Source organism: Diplotaxodon limnothrissa, linkage group LG4, assembly GCF_057381915.1.
Source record: "Diplotaxodon limnothrissa isolate DT_005_m linkage group LG4, D_limnothrissa_male_GT1.1, whole genome shotgun sequence".
NCBI classification, from domain to species: Eukaryota; Metazoa; Chordata; class Actinopteri; order Cichliformes; family Cichlidae; genus Diplotaxodon; species Diplotaxodon limnothrissa.
Window position 1 is genome coordinate 20558287 of NC_140599.1, and position 25736 is coordinate 20584022.

The following is a 25736-nucleotide window of genomic DNA, read 5'->3' on the forward strand; positions in this document are numbered from 1 at the left end:
TGGGTGAGAGAGAGAAAAAAAAACAAAAAAAAACAAAAACAAAAGAATAGCCTCTCGTAGCAGAGAAATTGTGCATAAGCACACACACATATACAGCCTATGAATATGCTCTAGTTTAGACATGCTAGTGCACTTTTTGTGCACTCATGTGATTGGCAGACACTGATTTGCTGAATGCATGTTTGTGGTAAATATTGCCTAAAGGATAGGGCAGGGCGTGTCACTGCCTTAGCATATGCCACAGTGCGTACGCACACACACACCTGGGCTGTTTTATCCCCATCTTTTATCCTGTTCACAGCTGTGACACACGCACACACACGCACGCACGCGCCTACTTTCACCCCTGACCTAATTTTTTTGCACCCCCCCGCCCCGCCCAGATGGATTAAATATAGACATTCAAGAACAACAAAAAGAAAACATAATTCCCGCTTGGATATAAGTATGCATAATATATTTCATAACAAAAATAAAGCATCTTCCTGTACTGACTCTCAAAAACTCCTCCTCACACATGTATCCAAACCATATACAAGACTGGACATCAGATATACTGTAATATAATAAGAAACATGGCTGACAAGAAAACAAAATTACACTGAGATTGTGATACTGATGGTTGCAAAGAACCAGACCTACTGCAAAAACATGATGAAACATCTTTCGTTTGTTTTTTTCTTTCATAATGGAAAGCAAACATCCACACATAAATAGCTTGCAAGAAGAACGACTACTTTCTTTTCAAATTGAACTGTACATAGCAGGTGGGCAAAGTCACAACCAGAGGTCTCGGAGCAAACATCTGTCAACTCAAAGTGTTTGATGCTCCAGAAAGAGTCTCTTTCATTCCATCATTTTTTCCCTATATCCCTCTGTCTTTTTTCCTGTGAATGCAAGACTCATTTAAGCAGGTCAGAGTACTTGTGTTAAATCGGAGCACTTGATTTTCATCGAGATGTGGTCCAACTGTTCAACAGCTGTTCAACTGTCGCCCAGTCAAAATGTCCATCACCGATCGATCCCTTTCATCGTCTCCCTTTGGCCTTTTTCCTGGCCTGCCCAAGATCCGCAGCATCCTCTCTTTTCTTCTTAATCAGCCATTTAGGTAAGTGGCTTACCGCAGAGAAAGTCACCGGCTGTTTTCTTTTTCAAAAGCACCTTTGGTATCTCAGTTGTTTTTATCTGCTGTCTCTTTTTCAGTCTGACATCTTTACAGAAAAGTTTGGGGTTTATTTTGTTTTGTTTTTTTGAGACGAAGGTTGCACGGCAGCGGGGAAGAGGACAGAGCAGGTGTCATTTTTGGAGGCCTCCTCTATTTAGGCACCTCCCACGCTGAAGTCCCTTGTTCTGATTGGTCTCACCTCACATCCACTGTGGGAGAGAGAGAGAGAGAGAGAGGAAGGGTGAGATTAGAATCACAGGTTTACAAAAACAATACATGTTTGTTTTTAAGTTTGATTTTTTAAAATCAGGAAAAAGATATCCAACTAGATTACTGGATTTAGAGCCCAATTTAACCAGTTTGTTCATGCATTTCAAACACAGCTCAAACAAGATCTGCAGTGTTCTGAATTACCTTTCTCCATATTTCAAAGACAGCGCTCAGACCAGACATCATGTCCAGTCAAAATACGGCGTGTGTGTTATTTTGGTTATGTTTGGTGTTTTTGCTTGTGTGTGTGTGGCTGAAGTAAAGGACAGAATGAGGAAAATCACAAATACTGGTCTCTTATTTTTTTTTTTTTTTTTTTAGAGGGTGATGATATGATAGGGTGAAAGACAATAAAAGAAAACTCAGGAGTGATTTCTAGAAAGTGAAGCAAAACAAACAGTTGCTTTACTGTACAATGAAATGACATCATGCAAGCACAAAACACAGCAGATAAAAGCAGTGTGCATGCTCAGCAGGCCACAAGCTCAACATGCAGCATTGAGGACAGCACGGAGGATGACACTCCTTAGTTCCTCCTCTTTTCACACTGATTGGCTGTGATGTTATTGGGTGATTGGCAGGGCCCTTTCTTTGCACCTGATTGGGCCAGTGCACTGCCGAAAGGTGATTAAAGGCTGCAGTTCTTAAGTCCTACCTGTTCGCTTCAGAGCTCTCCAGTGGACTTTGGGTAATGAGTGCAACTTTTTGTTTTAAGTCACCAATAATCCCTTGGTGCGTCTTAGCTTTTTAGGTTTCCTTTTTTTACCTTTGGCCCTACGGTGGCCTGAAAACACAAAAGTCAGGGAGGGTGGATAGGAAGGAGGGTTACAAGCGAGAAGCAGGGGTTTATAATACAGAGAGCCACAACAGCCCGGGGACAGAAGCAGAGAGTGCAAAGATTTAACACTATAAATTCTTGAGATGCCTTATCAGCACACATTACAGCGCTTATCTGCTCCCAAGGAGAAAAGAGGCCTCAGATCAAGGCACCGGCGGTTTACCTGCTGTCATGCCAAGCAGCCCTTTGGACACCCTCCCTTAACACACAAGTACACATACACGCACACATCCTCATCTTACAAGGCACGAGCACACAAGCTTTATAGTTTTGCAATAGTGAGCCGCTTCATGGGTTCGTTTGGGGCAATCACAGAGAAAAGAAAAAAAAAAAAAGGGTCATCCAGTGCAAAGCCATGGAGACAAACAGAGAGAAGACCATCAGACCGATATGAGGAAGACGGGAAAGTAGAATGCACGATCAGGAAGAGGGGTCGGTTTCTGCAATCAAACTCAGCTTCTAAGTGCTTTTTTGCAAAGAAGCAAAGCTTCATTTACCTGCTTCTGGATCCGAGGGCTCTACCGCGTGATGATGTGATGTGCATACACACTCCAGGTGGTCTTCTAACCGCACAAAGACTTCTTTCAACTTGGGTCTCCTCCTCACATACTCCACCTTGGCTACCTGAAGAGAGGAAGAGGGAAAAGGTTAGCTACAGACCCTGCTTCAGCAACATCATTACTCTTCTGTGTGCCTCGGAGAATGCACACACTCATTGCCCATCTGCTAATATCAAGAGGCGTAGCTCTGTGACTGATGACACATCCATAAATCGATTCACAGAAAGAAAAAGAAAAAAAAAAAAAAAAAAAAAAAAAAAAAAAAAAAACATTGTCTTGCTGTGTTTGAAGTGTGACAGCAGCATTCCCCTGAGGATGATTCATTGACTTCCACTAGTCGTGTGCTCATATAGACTCTTGATCAGGTGTTTAAAAGAGTGGAGTGTATGACCTTGTCCAAGCAAGCTCAAACAAGGAGGAAAGGGATGGAGGGTGGTGGTGGGAGGGGGCGTGAGCATTGTAGGCCCTCAAGCGCAGGAAAGAGTTTACTCTGGTAGAAGAGAAGAAGCTAGGAGCATCCACATCCAGACAGACACACGCCTAAAGTCATTCACCTTGTCATAACACGTTTGGAGGCATTTCTTTGTGGGTTAGGGAAAGTGTTGCTTAGCATGCATTAAAGAAATACTAGGTGTAATCTAAGCAGAAAAAGCAAACCTTCCCATCAAGCAAACACAAGAAGCAATGCAGGAATTCCAAAGCAGGTAACACCCACTTACTTTAAGCCTTAGACCTCTATTTCTCACCCGACTGCCAGCAACAAAAACAATCGCCTGTCGGCAGTTCATGAAGACGCTGTATTGATTAAAGCTTAAATGAAAGCTGAACGGAAAGGGTTGTGTTTAGATTACGATGATCTTATTGTGTAACTCAGGGGAGGTGGCTGCATGCTTTTTCATTCTCTGATCTGAGTGCCAAGGGCACAGAAACCTCCCCATCCACCGCCGAGGGGCCCGGGGGCCACATGGAAACAATATCCTCAGCTTCAACCATCTTAGTTGCTGCACGAGAAGGGATATTGGGCAAAATCTCCCAGCGCTCTCAAGCGATATGAACAACACAGTTTTTCAGTCAGCACAGGGATCATTTGCACGCAGACAAGGCGCAAAACCTTTTCTTACCCACGGTGGCGTACTGCCAAGGCTGCCTGTCGGTGTCAAGTTAGTCATGCAAACTAATAAACATACAAGTCCCTGTATGATAAAAGAAAGTATAATGCTGACATTCACACAGAGAGGCCAGCTTCATGTTGGTGCTACAACTGTGGCTCGGAGTCGATGGTCATCAGGTGAGACTAAAACCGAGGCAGAAAGAAGTGAAAGACGAGGAGCTTCACCGGTCACTCCTGTGCAACAGTTTCTTACGAGTAAAGAAAGGGAGTGAAAGGAGGGCGAGCGAGCACAAGAGGTATGCAGTGAGCAAACAACGGACAATGGCGTCTGGGCTAGTGGCGGTGGTGTATTTTCTATCGTCAGGCCCCGAGAAAGAGAGCAGGTGAAAGGCCGAGAGAAGAGAAGAAGATGGAGTTTTAAAAAAAGAAAAAAAAAGTGAACCATCACTCCCGTGTGTGTGTGTGTGTGTGTGTAAGCAGAGGGGGTCATTTAAGGCAGTGAGACGGACGGCTCGCTGTGATCATGACTCGCATGAGATGACATTCATGCGTTACCTATTAACGCTTAGATCCTGGGTTGCCCACTGAGAAACAAAGTTTACTACACTAACACCGAGGGGACAGACAGCTAGAGAAGTTATCAAGGCTTATTGTTATCTACCAAAAGTGAAGCAGCATCGCCGTTTCCCAGAAAACTTAGATAATCTGATTAAATATTAGCAACTGAAAAACAGGGAGCTAAGGGGAATGTCGGAATACTTCAGAAGAAGTCTGTAGGAAGCAAAAATAAAGAAACCGCCACATCTGACATTTACTGCTGATCCTAGTAACACACACACACACACACACACACACCTAAACAAACAGCTATTGACTGAAGGATAAAGCAATGGGCCCCCATGATGAGAGGCCCAGCAGTAAGCTTGTCTCCTTGCCCCTCGCACAGCAGGGTTAAAAGCACTCCCTGCAGGAGTTGGTACACACACACACACACACACACACAGATTCACACACACCCAAAAAAAATTATTTTATTTTTTAAATCTAAACAAGTTTCTGTGCAACAGTTTTCCTCAAAGTGCATGTGCTCTGACCAGTAAGTTGACGCTTTCTCTTTCAATTTCTGCCTCGCTTCCTGTTTCCTATGTTATGGGGAACCGTTAATGCTGTCGTGGAAGGAACCATTGTTCCCTTTTTTTTTTCTTAACTATTTTTTCCACTTGGCTTTCATATTTACTTCTGTCATATTTTTTAAGCACTTCTTAACCTTCATACAAAGATCACCGGCTTCCTATCTGGCACAGAATCAATCACTTTCCAAATAAAACATACATCAGAAAGAGACCCCCATGCTATGACAAGGGGCCCCACACTCTCTTTGTATAAATCAAGCTCCTCTAAACTCCCTGGAAAGCCAGGGCCCTGAGAAAAAGTCCCCTGAGTCGCTGTGGAATGATATCCGATGCAGAGGGTTGGGGTGAGGCCGGGGGCTCTGGGAAGTGCACCCCCGTGGTTTGTCCCCAGTGTCTCCGCAGTCTCCGCAGCCTTACTTGTGAATGCAGTCGTCCCAGTCGAGTTAATTGGGAATTCCCTGAGTGCACGGCACTGATGAGAGCATGATGGAGGGGAAAGTTTTACTCCGGCCTTCCAAGGAAAACACAGCGAGGATGTAGATGTGCACCGCAGGCCATCATGAACTGGAACAGCGACAGAACTGAGCAAAAATAAATAAAAATGTATGCGTGCTCTTGGAGAATGGAGGGTGGAAAGAGGCAGGATTGGGTGGCAAGTCATCTGTTAAGACGGAAATTAGGCAAGAGCGGCCTGACAAAAAGGAACCTTTGCTGGGGGTGCCACAACTGTGAGGCTTCTTGTACTTACAACTTTGTGTCTGTCTGTGTCCTGAGATCAAAAAGAAAGGGAAAAAAAGCCAGAAGACAAGTATGAAAACTGAACTTTAGACAAAGACTGCCAAGATAATCTGCTGCTGCTCACACAGACACAAACTTTGGATAATGGGTGAAAGAGCTTATCACAGGCTGTGTGTGAAGAAGAGAGGAAGCAAGGAGGACATTTATCACATCTCTCGCAGGTCTGCAACACTTCAGGGTACACCACTGTCGTGTAGCCACACACATACGTCTCCAGATGTGCACATCTATCTTCCCCAGACCGCATCACGTACCTCTCCTGCACAACTATCATGCAATATCAAATATCAAAGAATCTGAAGATGTGTATAATCTTTGTTTTTGGGGGGTTGTTTGGGGTTTTTTTTTTTGGTTTTTTTTAAGTGAACAACAGAACAGAGTTAGAGACATTACTGAGAGGAGAAAACGAGGTTTTAATGAGAGAGAGCAAATGAGATAAAGTAAATGGCAGAGGGGTCAAATTAGAGAGCGGGGATGGCTCGGATTCAGGAAAGAGACAGAAAGAGCAAGGAGGGAGTGAACAACTATTTGACTGAACAGACAATCAGACTCCAAGACTGAAAAGGGAAGGTGGAGGGGCAGTTCTGTATAGAGAGGAGATGTGGAGGGGGAGGATGAAGTCTTTAGGGAAGAGCAAAGCAGGGGAGGATTGAAGAAAAATACAGAAATGAAGTAAAATGTGATTAAAATATGGTTTTTCCTGTTCGGACTGATGCATTCCAGCCGGTGCAGCAGAGGCCAAACTTTCCATCTTGGAGCTTCGTGAGGACACTCCCATTGGTCTGTCACGACCTGCCCCGCAACCCCCGCCATATACACCACAAACACGCTTGTGCGCACACAAACTCTCTCACCCTTCCTTTGTCTAGCGGAGCTAAGTGAATCAAAGGGAAAATAATTCACAGCTGCAGAAGACTTCAAAACCAGGAGGCCCCTCGTTCTCCATCTGCACCCCTACCCTTCAAATGATCATAAATCATTCTCACTGTATCACCGTCACGACGCCTTTTATTTATGAAACACCCCGTAAGTCAGGGTCCCACACAACCGCGGGGCTAGAGCTACTGCTTTACCCCCCAAAACCAAACACCCGGATGTGACCTACTGTTGCTGAGGTAACTGTCAGTACGTATGTTGTGTGTTTGTGCGTAAAGGTCGGGGTCGGGGCCGGCGCAGCGAGATGTGTGGACCCCCACACTCAGCACTGTGGCTTTATCCGCCTGGCCTCTGTCAGCCTCCACTTTGATCCAGTAGCCATCAACACTTCATTACTCTGCAGCCCGTCTTCCTCTTTGCACAAACGGTCTTGTCCCTACTCTGCAGTTGGTGAGCTTACATCGCTTAGCATGGAGTGCTCATGCTATTCACACACACACACACACACACCCCTTGGGTTTACACAGATGTGCTGATGACCCTCAACAACCTCTGCAAAATACCTGTACATCAAAGGTGACTGAAAGCCTCGAGCTACTGAACCAAACCAAGACTGAGATGAACTGAACTGAATGAACAGTTTATTAGACTAAGGCCCTATTTTCTATAGTGGGATTTAAAAATGTGCCAGGACATGTATATACAGCCCCAATTTTTCAGTTTCACAACTCACAATTTCCTCCTGTGCATGCATTAAAAATCTACAACTTCTGATTTGCTTGCTTTAAGAAAAGGTTTTCCTTTGTTTTTTCAAAAAGGCATAGTTGTCCATGTTTATGGGGAATGCAGTATACTGCAAAAGCCTTAAGAGCTGATGAGTGACAGGTTGAATGACAGCTCTGTTCTTTGCCTCCGCCACAGCCTGTTTGCAGTCGTATTTCTGCATGTATGTACACACAAACACAGACGCGCAAAAGAATTTAAAAGCGCACGTCTTTCCACGCAGTTTGTATCCCTTTTCCTGTCGAATCCCGCCTGCTTCAAAATCACCTGTTTTATGAGTGAGTGCGTCTGCAGACACTCGGAGCCAAAAGCGCTGAGAAAACCATCAGAAATACCGGACACAGCTGCAGCCGTCAGCCAGCAGAGACAGACAAACACAAAGAGGATGAACTGAGGGAATACAGGAGAGAGGAGATGAAGACAAAAATAGAAACTTGGAAGTGTTTTGTGCCAGCGATAAATAAATTTGGGCATGTTTATATTTTGAGCTATCCATGCCATGTCAAGATTATAACAAGTTTAAGAACTCTGTGGCACAAAATCAGCAGCATGCTGGCCAAGAGGTTTCTTGGCAGCCTTCTGCTGATAAAACACCACAAAGAAAAGACAAATGAGAACTCTGAATAGAAAAGAAATGCGAGAGCCAAGATGCCGGGATAAAGAGAGTGATTATGGTGTCACTGAAAGTGCAAGAGGAGGCGGGGTGCAGGAATAGGTAAAGGAATGCTGGGATGTAAATACATGAAAACATAATAACATTAGCTCATTAGAAACTGTTTACCTCTCTTTGTTTCTCTTTCTGTTTCTCTTTCCACCTTCCTCACTTGATCTCTTTTACGGACACTGAACCATCTCTAAAAGCCTGCCACGTCGCTTATCTTTACACCTCTCACTTTTAGTGTGTTCTCTTCCATGCCAAGGCATGCAGACAACACAAAACAAGTGTGTAAACGAAATTGACACGTACAAGGTCCCAGAGGCTGACTTATCTCGATGAAGGAGTAAAGTGCAAAATGCAAAAGAGAGAGTGAATGGGCAAAACCAAGAGAAAAGAAAAGAAAAGATGAATTTAGAATATGGCCCTGTTTCCCCCCCTCAGGTTAGTTGGCTCTTTTCTTTTTTTTTTTTATTACCCCATCACAGGGCAGGGCAGCCTTCTACAGAACGGGGCCTGCACAGACCCGCTTGCTTCTTTTGGGTCCACAGCATGAAAAAGGAATAAGGGAAAGAAAGAGAGAAGGGGGGAAAAAAATAAATAAAGGTGTATTTGGACAAATGCAAAGTGTCATGAGATGGAAAGAAACACCGCAAATGTGTTCTTTTCCCATCCTTGCTTTGGAGGAAAAAGAAAAAAAGAAAAAAAAAAAACAAGCCAGGCCAACGGTAGACGAACAACATTTTTAGTTTTCTAATAAATGAAGGCAGACACACAAATTGAACCCCTATTCAGACAGAGGACACACAGGAAAAAAAAAGAAGGAAAAAAAAACAACTTGGCATGAGACAATGTTTCTCACGCACAATGCGATGAATGTCTCCTGACCGGAGCCCTGACGGATGACCTTTACAGGGATACGACGCTTCTCAGACGCCCTCCCGCACCAGAGGCTGGAACCACATGGAAAAACTGACCCCCTTGAAACCCGTTCCACCATGCCTGAAGGTCCCTCAAGTCAGTGGGCTCATTTTGCCCTTTGTGTCAAGATGGGGTGGGGCGGAGTGGGGGTGGGGGGGGGGGGTTGACAAAGTTGCATGGATCACTGCATTCCAGGAATAGCTGAATCAAGCCTTATAGTGTCCTCCATGCTGTTGTCAGTCTCTCTCCATCCCTCATCGCTGTGATCACAGACAGTGCTCCCATTGAGGTCTGGCAGACGGAGAGACAGATGAGCTTGCATGCAGACAGACAGAGCTGTGCTGTACATCAGAGCTCCACTCTCCTTCCACGCTATGAGTCAGCAGGTCTTACCATAAACTCTGTGCCCTGGGTGCAATGGCTTCTGCCCTACAGTGACCGTCTTGCCAGAGCTGCCTCACCCTCCCTGCACCATAAGTACACGAGGAGATCCTCCTATTAATACTGAAATCTGCATGGCCTGTGCCAGGGTGCCAAAGGGGAAAGAGGGGGCAAGCCCAAGATTGATATTTGTTTTATTACCTATTCCTCTGCTGGTCTATCAACGCGGCATCTTTAAAGTCCTGCAAAAGGACCAGGAGACAAAGCAATGTACCAGCGAGGGCAGCTGGGCAAGATCAGAATTGGAGAAGAAACAATAGAGCGCGAAGATGAGTGTGCAGTCAGACTGTTCCAGGCTACCCTGTTTATTCCCTGGTTGTCTCTTACTTACAGAACAGACCACATAACTCCCATACCTCCAAACAGAGCTATGCTCAGGCTAACAGGCTGAAGTGTAAATACGTCAAAAATACATCTCCCGCTCCAGCCGCTGAGTCTCTCCTCTGATCCTGAACAGGACATGTTTTCAAGCAACCATTGCCAAAGAGTCTCTGAGAACAGTGCAACCCCTTCTCTCATCCTCTTTGTCACCCTGTCTTCTCTGGGCTTACTGTTTCCCGAAAGGTCCAAACAGAGAAGACAGGAGAGGTGTACTTGTGCAATAGTGAGAGACAGATACTTTCTAGATACAAGACTCCATCTCTGTCTCTTAGCCTGTCTTACATCTGCCAGGAGCATCCCTCTTGGGTCATTCCTTCAACAGATGTCATGGTTCCAAGTGCCAACAGCCCCATCTCCTCCTCTTCCTTCCTTCCACCGTCCTGTCACAGCCAACCCAGGGCCTCTCACCAAACATGAGAAGAGAGGGTGGTGATCGATAAAAAAAAAAAAATGAAGGATAGAGGGAAGGAATGGAAGCAGCAGGTTAGGTTAGGTGGCCAATTCTGGAACCGTGAGGAGGAGGGTTGCAAAGAAAATAGGGAGTAAAGTGTGGAACAAGTATCCAGAAAAACATATTAGCCCAATTTTGCCTCCCTGTTTTACTTACCTGCAGAGAGGAAAAGTGGTGAATGGATGTGGAAGCAAGTGTGTTTGCACTGAGCGGGTGACTGGGTTTAATATGATGCAGTCATGGATTTATGCAAACAACCTATGCTGTAGGCGTGCGTCTTACCTTAACGGTGCGGTGGTGTTTGCGGGAAGGGTGACAGCGCATGTTGCTGGTGTTGCAGCAGCCCGTGCAGCGCTTCACCTCCACACAAGGCGGCCATATCAGGAAGTTGGCAGACGTGGGATCCACCTGGCTCCTGGGGATCTCGTAGATCACCGTCCGTGTCTTGCAGACTGCTGGAACTGCCTCCTCTACTGTAACAGAGACGAGCGAGAGGGGGGAGAGAGGGAAAGTCGAGTTAATGACTTTGGTCTGCGCCGGCATTTGTTATCATCTTTTCCATCTCGATGTACTGTTGTAATCTGTCCTGTTCGCTCACAGCTGCTTCATGCATTCTTTCGCTGCTCGTTATTTGATGAGTCATTTGATGTGGGAGCTGTTTGTCTAGGCTAAGATCACACCCAACCCCATTTAAGGCTGTTAAGAAGACAAGCTATCCAAAAAAAACAAAACACAAAGCTGATCTCATATCAGCTAAGAAGCTTGGGACTCGATGAGACATTAAAATAGTAGTCTTTTGTTCAGAGAACCCGGTGGAGTTAATGCAGCGTGACAAGGCCAGAAACCTCACGTGCACCGGTGGGAAATCTAATAATGGCCTTTGACCCCGCTGGCTGTAATGAAGACTTTAAGTATTCATAGCAGATTTAATGCTCCGAGAGGCACTTAAACCTAAAGACTTGATAGAGTGTGTACAGTAAGATGCCATTATGTCGTAAAGATGATATGTGCATCATGTGGAGACAGCTGCCACAATGGTAAACAGTACATTACACTTATGATATATATGAAATACAACCAACCACATTATCCTGTGTGGCTTTAAATGCTGTGCCACTTAGGGTATAGAGTCTTAATGCACACGCATCACACGGTGTTCTACACGCCTCTATCAGATATCGTACCGCGTGGCGTTTTATGAAGAAATCTGACTGAGAGCCCAGACGAGCTGCAACTTGAGCCCTGAATGCCTGGAATTTCCACGCTCAAGGATATATTTCTCTCCTGACACGTGTGCCTTAGATCTGTGAGCCTCCGGCCAATTACAAGGCTTCGTGTCAGACGGCCTCGTCAACCTCGCGCACCAGTCTCGTTTCTCATGATTCCTTGATTGCAGTAAATACCGAGTAGACGTCTTCATTAGGGTTCCCTTTTATCCACAAAAAGGCAACATAAAAGCCACTAACCATTAGCTTTGTTTGAAATTAGTGTAAAGTGATCAGTTTCATCTCCTGGGAACTCGTGTCGGGGGTGATATTTAAGACGCGGGTTATTTTTAGGGCGTCTTTACACTGTAATCTTATGTGCCAAAGTGTGATGCAGGCTATATGGTGTAAAAAGTAATCATGATGCAACCTCTGAGTTGAGCACGTTGTACTCTGTCGGCCTTACCAATGCTCCTCTTGCGTCGGCTGTGCAGCTGGGAGCTCTTCAGGTCACCGTAGTAACCATAATGATGAGAGGAGTTCTTGTGGTGGTTTGGTTGCTTGTGGTGCATGTGGTGCTTGGGCTCCTCAATAACATTGTTTCCCGTACCTCAACAAAAAAGAAGGCCGCCATGTTAATAATGTCACAAAGAGAATAAAAGCAAAACACAAACACACACAAAGCTTATTCAGCCAATAAACCAGCTATGAGTTGCAGCTTTAACAATGCTGAATGGCTGCGATGGGTGGCTTGGTAGACCTCAGGAAAAGCCGGCATGCGATCGGCCGTTGATGTTTTTATATACCCGATCCACAACAAATTGTGCGTTGGTTAGTCACACAACCATAATAAGATGGTAACTTCTGACTGGTTTCTCAGGGCCTATAGTTCCCTTCAACATGCTGGTGGGCAGGAGGGCAGAGTGACTGCTGGTGAGGTCACAAACTGAGGTAAACAGTCCAGAGGACACAGGGTGCAGGCAGGAGGCCCATTTTTACACACAGCTCTGCATAATTGTAAAGCTCTGTGTGTCAGCCTCACTCACTCATTTGGCAGGAACTTTCCACACACGCATGAAGTAGCTAGACACAGGTGAGTCAGCACGCTCCCTCAAAAACAACCAGCTTTCACAGACACACGCGGGGGGGGACTAAAGTGGTCATTTGACAGGTGGTACTCAGCCACCATTATTCCTGCCCTAATTAGCGGTTTGGTGTCTCTCATTTGCCTGAAAATGTTTGCTTTTTCAATCATTTAGTGGCTTGGAAAAGTACATGTTTTGTTATGCTAGCTCCTCAAAGTTCTCTAACCTCAGGTCAATGTAGCCAGTTTTTTTTTTCCACATTCATGGTCATCTGATAAAGCTTGCTTGTTTTGGTCCCCACCCAGGATATAAGGTGCACTGCAGAAAAGTACCAGAGCAGCAATAAAATGATAACACTTCCCTGCAGGATACTGCCCTTTCTAAGAGAGCAGAGTCTGAGAGTGTTTGCTAAGTGGGTGGGTCCTACCTGTCTGTAGGCACAGCACAAATGCTTCACCTGGCTAACACACTCCTATGCATGTACACTTAACAGAAACACATAGCGACAGTTACACAAACTCTTCTTATTATTCAGCATGGCAGCCTAAAACCCAATGTACACCGGCACAACAAAGCTTACCCACAGGCAAACACATTCCACCCCCTGAGCCGCTTTGTGATCTGACCAGAGTCATCTAAAGGGATTTCCTCTATCTATATAAAGTCCCTCTTCAGGATTGGTTGTTTATTTGCTTCTTGATGCTGTCTTTTTCCACATTTGTCAACTTTCGGTCTCAGTGTAGTCTCTTTAGTGAGTAGTCAAAGGAACTTGTCGTGCGCTCAGTCAGACAGGGAGTGAGTGCACAACACCTACCTACCTCTGACTGGACGTCTAACTAACAATCTTTATACAAGGTCACTCAGGCTGTGCTCAGTTTACCCCTGTCCTCATTTCAGGAGTGAAGAAGAATGTGACACTGTTGGCCACCCAGATTTTCAAAATCTGATGTGGAAAAGGGAGATGTGACAGACTCTTAAGTCCCCCCGCTCCTTATTTTCAGCATCACTGGGTAATCCTTTATGCTTAATGGAAAAAAGACAGAAAATGTTGGTAAGAAGGGAAAAATAAGGACGGGCAGAATAAGAAAGGAGTCAGCACCAGGGGGGTGAGGGGTTTGCTCCACTGCTGATTCCAGGTGACTAAGAAGCAACAGCACCCCCAGAATGTTGTCAAACTGAGACAAGAGAAAAGAAACCATGAAGGAGACTATCTCATGCCTTGAAGGCAAATTACCCCTCCTCCTCTCCTCCTCTCCTTTGTCCCTCTGCTTATTTAAATAGCTAGCACTCTATTGACTCATCGCAATAAGTGACCCCCATAATTCTCTCTCTGTGCCGTTCTTCCTTGATTTGTTATTTGAGAGCATCTACATGGTTGAGTTGACAAAGCATTCGTTTAGGTCACAAGGGCAGCATGCCCCCTCTGTGGGTGCGAGAGCGGGTAGAGAGTACACAAACGTTGTTTTTGCAGATTTGCGGGTAGTCCTGGTGTACAGGGCGTAAACTGTCAGCTTTTCAGAAACAAAGCGGGTTGCACAACTACTGCAGTCTTTCTACAGAAAGTGAGAATACAACCTCCGGATTCCTGTTCTCTCCTCCACCTCTGCCCCATGCTAAGAGTCAGGTTCCCTTTTCTGTCAAAGTTCTTCAGTGAAAGAGATAAGAGCAGGCAGGCAGGGGGCCACCTCAGGAGGGAAGAGAGGAGCAGAGAGGAGAGGAGCACCTCAGGGGCCAGACGGCCATCTGCAGGCTCCAACAGGGTCATCTCATCTGTCAGTCAGAGCTAAAGACACCATCCTCCCGAAAGCAAATGCAGGCCAAGATGAGCAAAGCAGCACTAAATGAAACAGTCATCCTGACAGGCAGATTTATTTTAACTCTTGATCATTACAATACAGTTCTTTGTTGAAATATTCCAGGTGCAATGTGTTGCATACCCTTTCAGATGCTTCTCTTTCTCCCTCCCTGTTTAATATGCTACAACATTTGCTATATATTGCAACAAAAGCTCTGAAAATATCCCTCTGGCTGGCATCAAAAGTCTTTTAATGGGCTGACCAGGGCAGCCAAGTGGGCCTTTGGACAGATTTATGTCCTCGTATCAATGATCAGCCTACTACTGTTACCCTGAAAAACATTACTCCGCTTTCAGAAAGACATTTTAATTCAATTATAAACACCTCTCCTCATGCTAGAGGCACTCAGGGAATCTTTTCTGGGCTCGGCATAAAGAGGAGTGATCACTGTTGTGCAGTACAGGCTGGTTTGATTGTGAACTGATAACATACTAATGATGTGGGAGCGATTAGTCCTAATTAACATGTTCATCAATAAGGCAAATGCATGCTCACACAGAAGAATACTTGAGCGAACGTCCGGTCCCAGCGCTGCTCTGCTGAGTATATGGTTAAGGGTTGCTAATGAGCTATGACTGGTGAGGCAGCTTACATCATTTGGGACTGTTAAAGCAAATTTTGTAATTGCCTGTGTCCATCAACTAATCTCTATGGGTGAGAGTTTCACCCGGTAAGTTGATCTCAGAGGGTCCAAGATGACCTGGTCTCAGTGAACATTCAACCTTTGTCACACGTGCACAGTAAATGCACCTGTTGCAGTTTTATCGTGCTTGGCAGACCCCCACTGGTGCACAGATCCCTCAGCAATTTCCTGCACATGGTTATGTTTTTGAAGATTCATTTCTGGTGTGCACTGGTTTCCCGCCTGAATGGAGCTGGCAAAAATGTGCCAACACATTTCATAAACCTGTTTGTTTACGTAATTCATTAAATCTGGAATTGATTAAGTGTTGATACCAGCATACTGTCAGTGGCTTCTGGACTTAAGTTCTTTCTTAAACATCGCCATAGCCATTCGACTACAGGCTCCATAGTAATAGCCCATAGAAACTAAGCGCTGATACATTTTTTTAAAAAAAAATTTAAAAAAAAAAAAACAAAACACTATCTTTAGTAAATCCATGTGTTGATTTACAAAGAAAAATATATATCAGATGCTAATAAAAGGCTATTCATGATGTAATATCACATCTGAATAACCTTCAGTGCGTCAGGATTCTTAACGTAATTCATATGTATGATTCAAAGCATCAAGAAGCAGAATTTACCTCTCCAGTCGATATCCAGTAGCCGCTGGAGGTCGCTGATGCTGTGGATTTCGCTGTGGGACAGTCGGTCTATCAGCTCTTGGGGAAACTCCACTTCCTTTGGGGTGGGCGCGGGTCGAGGGTGGAGGAGGAGGAGGAGGAGGAGGAGAACGGTCGGGGCAAAGAAATCAAACGACAAATGAAGGTTAGAAATATGTGATGGACAGCTTTACAACAGTGTGCCAACAAGCAAGCAGATTTGTCTCATTGCCACACATCACCTCATCCACGGAGGAAAAAAAAGCGGTCTCTTAAGAATTCTGCAGTTTAGGTAGTTCTCGTTCATTTGGAACCCAGATAACTGTAGAATAAACACTTTTATCATTAAACTTTAAAATGTGCGTTAAAAAAAGGATTAACTTTACCTATCAGCATTTAAAAAAAATAGCTGTCTTGCGATAAGAGTTGCTTGTACTATCATAAACAATATCCTCTCCGCACTCTGCACTTGTTGCGGACCTGCAGGCACCTCAAGCAGAGCAAACCGTGCGACCCGCACAGGAGCAGGGGCTAAAAATATCAGCCGGAGCGGTTCCCATGATCGCGCTCAGCCCAACCAAAACGTTTGCCCAGTTGACTCAAGCTACGAACAGATTTGGCACATAAGCCAAAAATAACTGAGATATGCATCCAAGTGCAGACGTGATGTTTGTTCAAAAGCGCACAGTCACTGATACGCTGTTGTCGAGAAAAAAATGAAAGCACATTCACACTAATGTTTAAAATCAGAGCCTACACCACCATGTTTTTTTGAATACATCATTTATATCGGTTAAAAGTGAGTTAAAATAAAAAAAATTAAAATAAAAACTGTCTTACATAAACCCATCTGTGTGTATCCGAGCCTCAAATGGCTTAAATCAAATCTGAGAGCTCTTACTTTTGTGGTTTTCTTTATCTGGACATTAAAGCTGTGCTGCTGAATGTGTGGCTCTTGTGAGAGGGTGCAAAGGCTCTTTGGGAACTTTGCACCCTCACAAGAATAAAAAACCCCACACCACCAAGTATGACACGGGGGCCAAAGACACCGTCTATCTGACCCCACCGTGCCTCCACCAAGTTAACTAGTAACTTTACCTCAGCAGTGGCCAGCAGGTACGTCGTCCACAGCAGGATGTAGGAAAGTGTGGCTCTCATTTCCCTTTAATTTAGAATTTACTCGAATCTCAGAAAAAGTGCGAACGTGTAGGAGCCCCAGAGTCGCTCCTGGCCCCAGAGGATCCACAACCATCCCCTCTGGGAGAGAAACCCGGAGTGTCAGGCAGCTCAGCGTGCTCAGTCAAGACACCGCGCTGCACTTGCTTGAAGCTGTGAGAGGCTGGAAGTTGATTCTTGTTATTCACAGTGGATCGCGTCCTCCCGAACACACTCTGCTGCTGCGACTCGACATAGCTCCTCAAACGCAAGTGAGACAATCCCAAGAGACAAGCAGGACGCACATTGCCCTTCACTTTCTTAAAAGAAACTACAGGCTTCAAACTTGAACCCAGTTTAATATATATATATTTGGGAAAAAATGCAATAAACCCGGCTACTTTCAAGAAAATGTCACATAGGATTCAATAGCACGACTAATTTGCTGACTTTTTTTTTTTTAGTATTTAATAGTCCTACATCAAATATTTATAATCCAAACGAGGAGAAAATCACACTGGGGAACGTTGTCCGTGCTGTGCTATCCAGAGCCTGTCTTGCAGCAGTCTGCGGAGTTCCTTGGCTGCGTGGGACTCTGGAGTGAATGGTGTCAGAGCGACTCTGAGGCTCTGGATATAGAGAGCAGCTCCGTGCCCGTTGCGCCTCCCCCCTTCCTTTGGTGATCGTGCATTTATTCAGTGAAGGGAAGCTGGTTGGCTGCTTAGATGACTTAAGACTCAAGAGCACATCCCCACCCCCTCAGTCCGTGTGTGTGTGTGTGTGTGTGTGTGTGTGTGTGTGTGTGTGTATAGAGAGAGCCCATTCAGAGATTCAGGATGTAATCGATATTGATTATCAGTGATTAGAAAAGGGGGATGCAGGATGGAGATACTGAAGAGATACTGTTCTCATTAAATCATCTGACGGAATAAGCATGAAAACAAATGATCAGGGGAAGTTATAAATTGAATTTATCATATATCCCTCAGGATGTTTGTGATTTTCTGGGCGTAATTTAATTTAGACAAAACTGGGGGGCGGGGGGGGGCAAAAATGATTATATAACGCTGGGCGTGTGTGTGTTATAATCACAACCTTTCCAGCTCCACTACACAACATGCATCATATCCTTTCACCTGTCAATCTGTTGGACACGCCCAGGAGTCTGCCGTATGTAACTCCACCCTTTTGGCCTGGTTGGCCCTTTTCCTCCTTACCTCCAGACTAGGAACAAAGACGTTAAGAAGACAGCTTAACCTTATAACTGATTACCATGCAGCATAAAGGGATGTTTCCTCACTTGGATCACTGTAATGTTAAATTTAAAGAAAACAAAATACTAAGATGGTGGTTGCATTAGTAATGTGAGTTGATGCTTACTTAATTTATTTTGGTTTGGACTTTAATTGTATTTATTTGTTTGCATTTGAATATATGGGTAAAAAATCATCCATCCACTCCAGCTGCTAAATATAGCACATCATCGCTGACACCATAAACCTTTTGGAAGAGCCTTCTGGATTTTGTGTTTAGATGTGCACACCACATCCGCTGTTCTGTGAGCCAGCGCAACCAATTTCCATGTAGTTTTTTTTTCTGTATTTGTAAGATTTGAGGACACAGGAAGCTTCTACTTAAAGCAAAGGCTCACAATAGGCTGGTCCTAACTTGTTGAGAAGAAGCTGGAACCAGTGCACCAGTGCTGGGCTTCATTTTGCTTTGCTGGGAGGTCTGGGAGAAAAGCCCCAAGGGCCTGATAAAGGAGACATACCTGCAGGAGCAGAGACGCAGACAGACTGCTTGCACACACATTATCACCCAGAGGTGACAATCAGCGGGGAGGCATAGGTCAGCCGACCATGTCTGCCGACCACCTTGTCCATTTAACTGGATCAATACAGCGCGAGGCGAACCAGAGGGCACGTTGGCTGGAAACGTTGCACAGAGAAAGCGCCGCAGCAGATGGTGGAGTAATTAATGAAACAATTTTAATAGGCCTATGAAGCTCGTGTTAAGATGGCACGGGTGCTATTAAACGAATCAAATATTTTTAAAAGAAAAGTCCCTCTGCTAAAGCAGTTTACGTGACATCTCGCTCAAACTGCATTAATCATTCATTTCTCATCTGGTGGTGCCACAAGAGAATTAAACTTTATGATTCAATGGCAACGTGACTAAGACCAGCCGGTGACAGCCGGGTTCATCCTGACTCCTGTGTGGTCATGATTACATCACACGCCAGCCTCCCAGCACCGATAGATACTCTCACTCATATTTTTGACTTTAATGACTCATGTGACTCATACATGTTTGGTTTTTTTAAGTCTACATTTGGCTTCCTTATGGGAAAGCAAGAGTCAGGTGTGAGATAACAGGACACAAAGTACAAGGGAATAGTTGTCCGTCTATCAGAACAGGTGAGTAGAAAGTGAGAATGAAGCACTGCTGTGTTTATTTTGTGTTTTGGAGACGGTTTATGGTGAGTTGAGCAAGATTAATACGGAGAACCAAAATCTGGAGTTTTGTCCCACAGATGTAGGAAGCAGATGGAGAGGATGATACAAGTGGTGAAAGATGGATCAGGGTAAAACTCAAGCAGAACTAAGCAGACAGAGGGAGCAAAGTCTTCATGCTTTAGGGGAAAAAACAATATCAAAACAACAAGATCTGAAAATATTCTCTCATTCCTGCCCCTCCTGCATGAGCTATTTAGACATCATGTTTACTGGCAACTGAGGCATGTGTACCTAACAACATTAACCCCATTAAATCATTTTATGGATGCTGTTGCACAGTAAATTGAGCCATAAAGACTCTGCGGAGAGGATTCTCTGAGTGAGGTGATGACTCCCGTTTTGCCTCTGGGCCACACATAGTTCCCAGTGAGAGACACATAGGAAAAAGGAGAGACTTTTACTGGGAATGCGGTAGATATGAGCTGTGAGGCCTTTGGGGAATTGAAGTGTGGCTCCGTCTGGATGAACTGTCTGTTTAACTCATTTACGTAAAGGCTAGAGGTGATCATTTGTGAATGCCTGAGCTTATTATTTTATCATTATCTTTCAAGCTGTGACAGGATTTTTCTAAACATGAGCTGAGTGTAATTAGAAAAAAATCTATTAAAATCACTTAAAAAAGTCAAAAATCTGCAAATCCTGTATGATATTTATTTAAATTTAGCATTTTAACCGTATTATAAAAAACAATATTACTGCTCATTCTGCTGGACATTCGTGTGGATGTGGGTGTAGACATTGCCAATGGCACAACCCCCCCCCCCCAGCAACATTATGCACACCATCATATCTTAAAAATTATGAACAGCTCAAGGAACACAAAAAAGTCATCCAGGCATAGAGCAGGCTTCCAAACTCTTCAGATGGCCCCCAAAACTGAGAAACGGTGGGATCTTCCCTTTCAACAGACACCTGAGTCAGCTATTTTAGCAACACAGGCCCACATGCAAAATATTAGGCAGGTGGTCTTGAATAATCAGCCCCCATGTTATCTTAAAATCTTCATAGTACCATATCACCTCAACAGGGCTCTTTGCTCTCAGACTGCTGGTTTAATTGTGGTTCCTGGGATATTTAAAAATAGGATGGGACGCCGATCTTCAGCTTTTAGGCCTCTCTTCTGTGGAACCAGCTCCCAGATTGGATTTTGGAGACAGACTGCTTTTAAGATTAGGCTTAAAACGTTCCTTTTTGACAAAGCTTATAGTTGGGGCTGGATCAGGTGACCCTGAATCCTCCCTTAGTTATGCTGAATTAGGCAAAGGCTGCTGGGGGCTTCACATGGAGTGTTTCTTCTTCACTCACCTTTTTCACTCACTGTCTTTATTCACCACTCTGCATCATTATTAACCTCTGGCTCGTTTCTCTAGCGTCTTTTATCCTGTCTCCTGAATCCAGCCCCCAACCGATTGTGGCAGATGTCTGCCCCTCCCTGAGCCTGGTTCCGACAGAGTTTTCTTCCTGTTAAAAAAGTGTTTTTCCTTTCCGCTGTCAAGTGCTTGCTCAAAGTGGGATCTCCTGGTTGTTGGGGATTTCTGTGTATGTTGCAGGGTTTCTACCTTTCAATATAAAGCACCTTGAGAAAACGGCTGTTTTCTAATTTTAATATAGAGCGTTCCTATTTGATTTGGTTTTCTTAACAAAAATACTGCACTGGAGTCTAGATGCATTTCAATCACTGTCACATTTCCATCTTTCACACTCCACTAACACTTAGACAAATGGTTATAATTCAGGATAATACAGGAGACCCCATGAGGTCAGAACTGCAGGTCTTTATAATAATATCCTTTCATTAGAATGGTATAAATCAGATTTGCTTAAAGTACAAGTGTCACGTGTTACAGCAGCAAAAGTGTTGCATGCTCATTATCAACAAAACAAAGAATCTCACACTTTGGTGCAGAACCATAAAAAGAGAGAGCAAGACAATAGAAACTTTGCACACTGATAGCGGCACATTCGTGACAGTCCACCGGCATCCCCGTTCTATAACACCTCATAACGTCAAAGACCAAAATGGATTGCCTTGCAACAGAGAAACAAACATAGATCCCAATGTCTCCCCCCACCCCCCACCCCAGCACCGCCCAGCCATATCATGAGCACGCATGAGTCACGGACACAAGGAGCAGGCCCTTTGCAAACTACAGACAGATCTCCTCCCTCTTCCACAAGGTAAAATTAGGCTCTGCAAACTAAAGCCCAAACCAGCTCATCAGAGTCCATGATGACAAAGTTGATGCCATTAGCGGGTTGAGTCTTGATGTTTTTAGTGCGGAGCTGTGTGTTATTTGACACACACTCTTGTAATACACCTATTAGAAGAAGCAGTAACATTTATGGTTAGGTTACTCATGTAGACGTACGCTCACACGGGCCAAGCAATTCAGGTGAAATTTCCCAGGAGCAAAGGTGCATTCCAGAGCCTGGTAGCAATATAGATTGGGCTTGGAAATTATCCAGAGCAGAGTGCATATCCAGGGCAACCTCTGCGCACATAAGCAAGCAGTGGCACAGAGCGTGCACGCACACATGTACACTTGCTGCTTGTTCAACTGAATATTAAACAGCGGAGGGAGGCACGGTATGGCAGCCATACTTAAAACTGGTCCCAGACGCAGCTGTTCTTTTATATGGATGATTACTGGCAACGATTTACAGGACTTCATCTCTCTAACATAGAGCACCCCCAGCACCCCTCAGGAGCCCATTTCCTTTAAACCTCTGTAGGTGTGTAGCCTTTTCAGATGGCAGGGCTGTTTCATAAGCCACAACGTTAAGCAAACTGACACTCTCTGGGTTAAAAAAAAAATGGCATATGCACACATAAACGCAGAAATCCGGTGGTACAAGGTATGCGAGGCAAACTTCCAGCTGGAACACATTATACATTACAGCAGCACACTTCAGTTCTTAAGAGGCCGCGGCATCCTTTCTGTGTGATCTCCAGATCTGTCAAACTGAGGTCTGCTCTTCTCATAAGTCTCTCTGTTTTTTTGTATTCTGTACTTCTTGATGAAAGTAATCATCAGAGAGCTAGAAATAGGTGGTCGGTGTGAAAGAGAAATGGCACAGAAGAGAGAAAAGACTGGGAACACATTGGAAGAAGGTGTGTGTGTGTGTGTGTGTGTGTGTGTGTGTGTGTGTGTGTGTGTGTGTGTGTTTGCAGATTGCTTGCAGACTCAGCATCCACACGAAGGGTTTAACCCTGCACTACTGTGGTCAGAGATGGACTCCTGAACACAGCAGTGCAGAGGGAAGTCTCAGACAGAAAACCACAGCTCCAGATGTGAAGAAAGGAAATCCCATTTAGAAGCAAAAGCACTCAGGTATGAGAATTCTCTCATACAGTCGATGGTGTACTTGGGAGCACCTGCAGTGCATTCACTGATTTCCTCAAATGGACAGACAGAGGAGACATGAAGCAATCCGTGCACAAGTTCCTACATGCAGTTCCTCCGTTCCCCCTGTCCTAGCTCATTTTCCCCTTAAACACTACCTCTTTATGCTCTATGAATGAGAGAAAAAAAACACTCTTTCTGCACGCACACACACACACACACACACACACACACACACACACACACACACACACACACACACACTGAAAGCAGGGGACTTCCAGCTACTAAGAAATAGCACTGTAATTGCCGGTGCTCTGTTGTCTATCAAGACCTGACCTTTTCAACATGTGTGTGCCGTGGTGGGAGCGGTGGGAACTGGCGAGGAGGAAGATAGGGGTCTCCCCGACGCTGTGGTGGTCTGACCCAATCCCCCTCCCCTCTTTTGACTTCAGCTCCCCCCAAAAATCTGGGATCTCCCACTGTGGCCACATGTGCAAATTCGGAGTCTAGAGAGGAGGACATGACTAACACACACACCATCAAGGTCCTGCCACGGAGTGGGGGGCATTAAAGGCAGGACGAGGCGATGTGGAAAGGACAGCAAAAGACAGACCTGCCCTGTCTCCCTGGGGTCCCAAGGGGGGGATGTAGGAAAACTGGAGGTCTGTGCGACATTATAGTAGCAGAAGTGTTAGCTTTCTGTCGGTGCCAATGGGAAAAGAGTGGACCAATATTGCCTTTCATGACTCTGGCTCTGGAATAACAGCATTAAAGAATGAAACATATACAATGACATACTCATAATAAACACTAGAATAGATGGGATTATGCACCAGTAGTGAGCAGAAAAACACGGCTTTAAGTTGCAGAGAGAAGTCATCAAAACAAATATAAAGAAACTGATATCTTCATAGATGAGCCTTATCTAAAAAACTAATAAAAACCATGTTAAAGGTTAAATGGCTCGATCACAAGCAAAAGGACAAGTCATCTTTACATCACTACATGACAGACTAGCTCAGCTCTCAGAGGGGCTGCACAAAGCTGTCCTCAGAGATGCATTAGGAGACTATAAGCTCATAATTACTCCAATTGGCATGTCAGTGGGGGCTTTCACTTTACCCTTCCTTCTCAGTGTCTTTCCGTAGCCATGGGCAGTCACGCTGTAGGGACCGTGAGATGAGGGGGCTCTAGTGGTGGTTGTGATGATGGTGGTGATATATGGGATTAAGGTGAGATTTGTCTGCTTGACTCAAGTGACACTAGACATCTGTGACAGAGCTGAAGACTTGGATGGAAATAGGAGAGCGGGTGTAAGGGGACAGAGAAGGAGTGGATGGGTTTGAAGGAAAGAAAATGGTAAAAGTTTGTAATACGCCCCACGACTAAGGGTGCAATTCGCCAGTGATTAAATGGAATTTTCTCAATTTTATTAATTATCTACAAAGACTTAAAGATAAATACACTGGAATTTACAGGAAACAAAGAAAAAATTACACTGTAAATTATTTTAAAGTAAATTTAATTACTGCAGATTTACTGAACAGTAAGGACTGTTCTTCCTCTGCAACTTACACAAAATATCGAACACAATCAAAATTTGCAGGCCTACGTGACCTCATAATTTTACTTTAATACTGTCAGTACATTTAAGTACAGCACAAGGAAATTTAACCAGTGTTTAATTTCATGGTAATTTTATAGAAAAAATACATTTCCTCACCTCACATTGTTAATATACTGTACTTTTGAGGGCACTTATATTATTGAGTGGATTAATCTTACCTTTACACATCTTTGTGTAATATTCAATATGTTGATGTGCACAACGGATCGCTTTTCCTTTTCCCTCCACTTTTTAGTTTTGTTTGAACAGCGATTGTGAACTGTTAAAAAAATAAGTTAGACTTGGCTCCCTCATTTTAATGTCACATAGCCTGCAGACTTTGATGGTATTTATTTTTTCTTGTAAGTTACAAAGACAGAACTGTTCTCACTGTTCTTTAAATTTACTGTGCTTAAATGTATTTACTCTGTACTTAACTCTTATTTCTTTGTTTCCTGTTAAAACCTGACTTCATACGCCCTTATTCCAGCGTACCCACCTTTAAGCATTTGTAAATAAATATAATTACAGTAATTTTAAATAAAATGCACTGAAATTCCATTTCATTACAAGGGGAATTACGTCCTTAGTCACAGGCCGTGTCATAAAGTGTTACCCGAAAAAACAAATCCACCAAAAGAATCCTCTGGATTAGAGGATGATTAAAGCCAGTTATGGCTCCCGGTTGCTTTACGATGCTCATCGGCCGCAGCTCCGTTGTCTGGAGTGTGCCCGAGATTTTCCTCAACACCATGCAATTCTTCTGGCAACCACACCTAACTGAGCAATGAAAGCGCTTTACCTCCAGGAGAGAAGCCCTACCCAGTTTATGAGCCATACCGTGAAGCTGTTTCACATGCATCGTGGTAACGATTAACAGTAGTTAAATGGAAGCCCCCTACCCCAAAGAGCTCCCTGCTAGATGCTCTGCAAACAGCATTGTAGCTGCTTTTAAAAAATAATTACAGCAGGTTTTGGCTCTTTTATTGTTGTTGTTATTAATCAAGGCCATAAAACTAGTACCGGCCCCGATCCAACACCAACCTTGGGAACAAAAAAGGAATTGTGATGGAAAAAATAAGCTAGCAGGACCCATGTTTCGTTTCTTTCTTGGCATTCTTACTGCCTATACTAAAGACTGATACAGTGGCCCAAGTTTGAGTGTGTGCATATATGCATATTTTGCAGGTTGTTGTATGATGGAGAACTCGAATTAGAAAGATAACATTTTTTGGTGCCCGAGCCTTTGATGACAGCCCACACTGTCATTATGGTAGACAGACCAGAACCATAATAA

The 25736-nt window shown here is 44.3% G+C and overlaps 1 protein-coding gene across 1 annotated transcript; it reads right to left on the reverse strand.

Annotated features, from left to right (window-relative positions):
- Window positions 1-436: 436 nt before the first annotated feature.
- Window positions 437-17559, reverse strand: pdgfab (platelet-derived growth factor alpha polypeptide b). The gene is made up of 6 exons (XM_085351621.1): window positions 16914-17559; window positions 15798-15894; window positions 12055-12198; window positions 10666-10856; window positions 2771-2897; window positions 437-1374 (listed from the first exon to the last, which is right to left on the reverse strand). Exons 1-6 carry the CDS (start codon window positions 16971-16973, stop codon window positions 1361-1363), a joined length of 633 nt encoding a protein of 210 aa, XP_085207747.1. The 5' UTR covers window positions 16974-17559; the 3' UTR covers window positions 437-1360.
- Between the last annotated feature and the right edge of the window lie 8177 nt (window positions 17560-25736).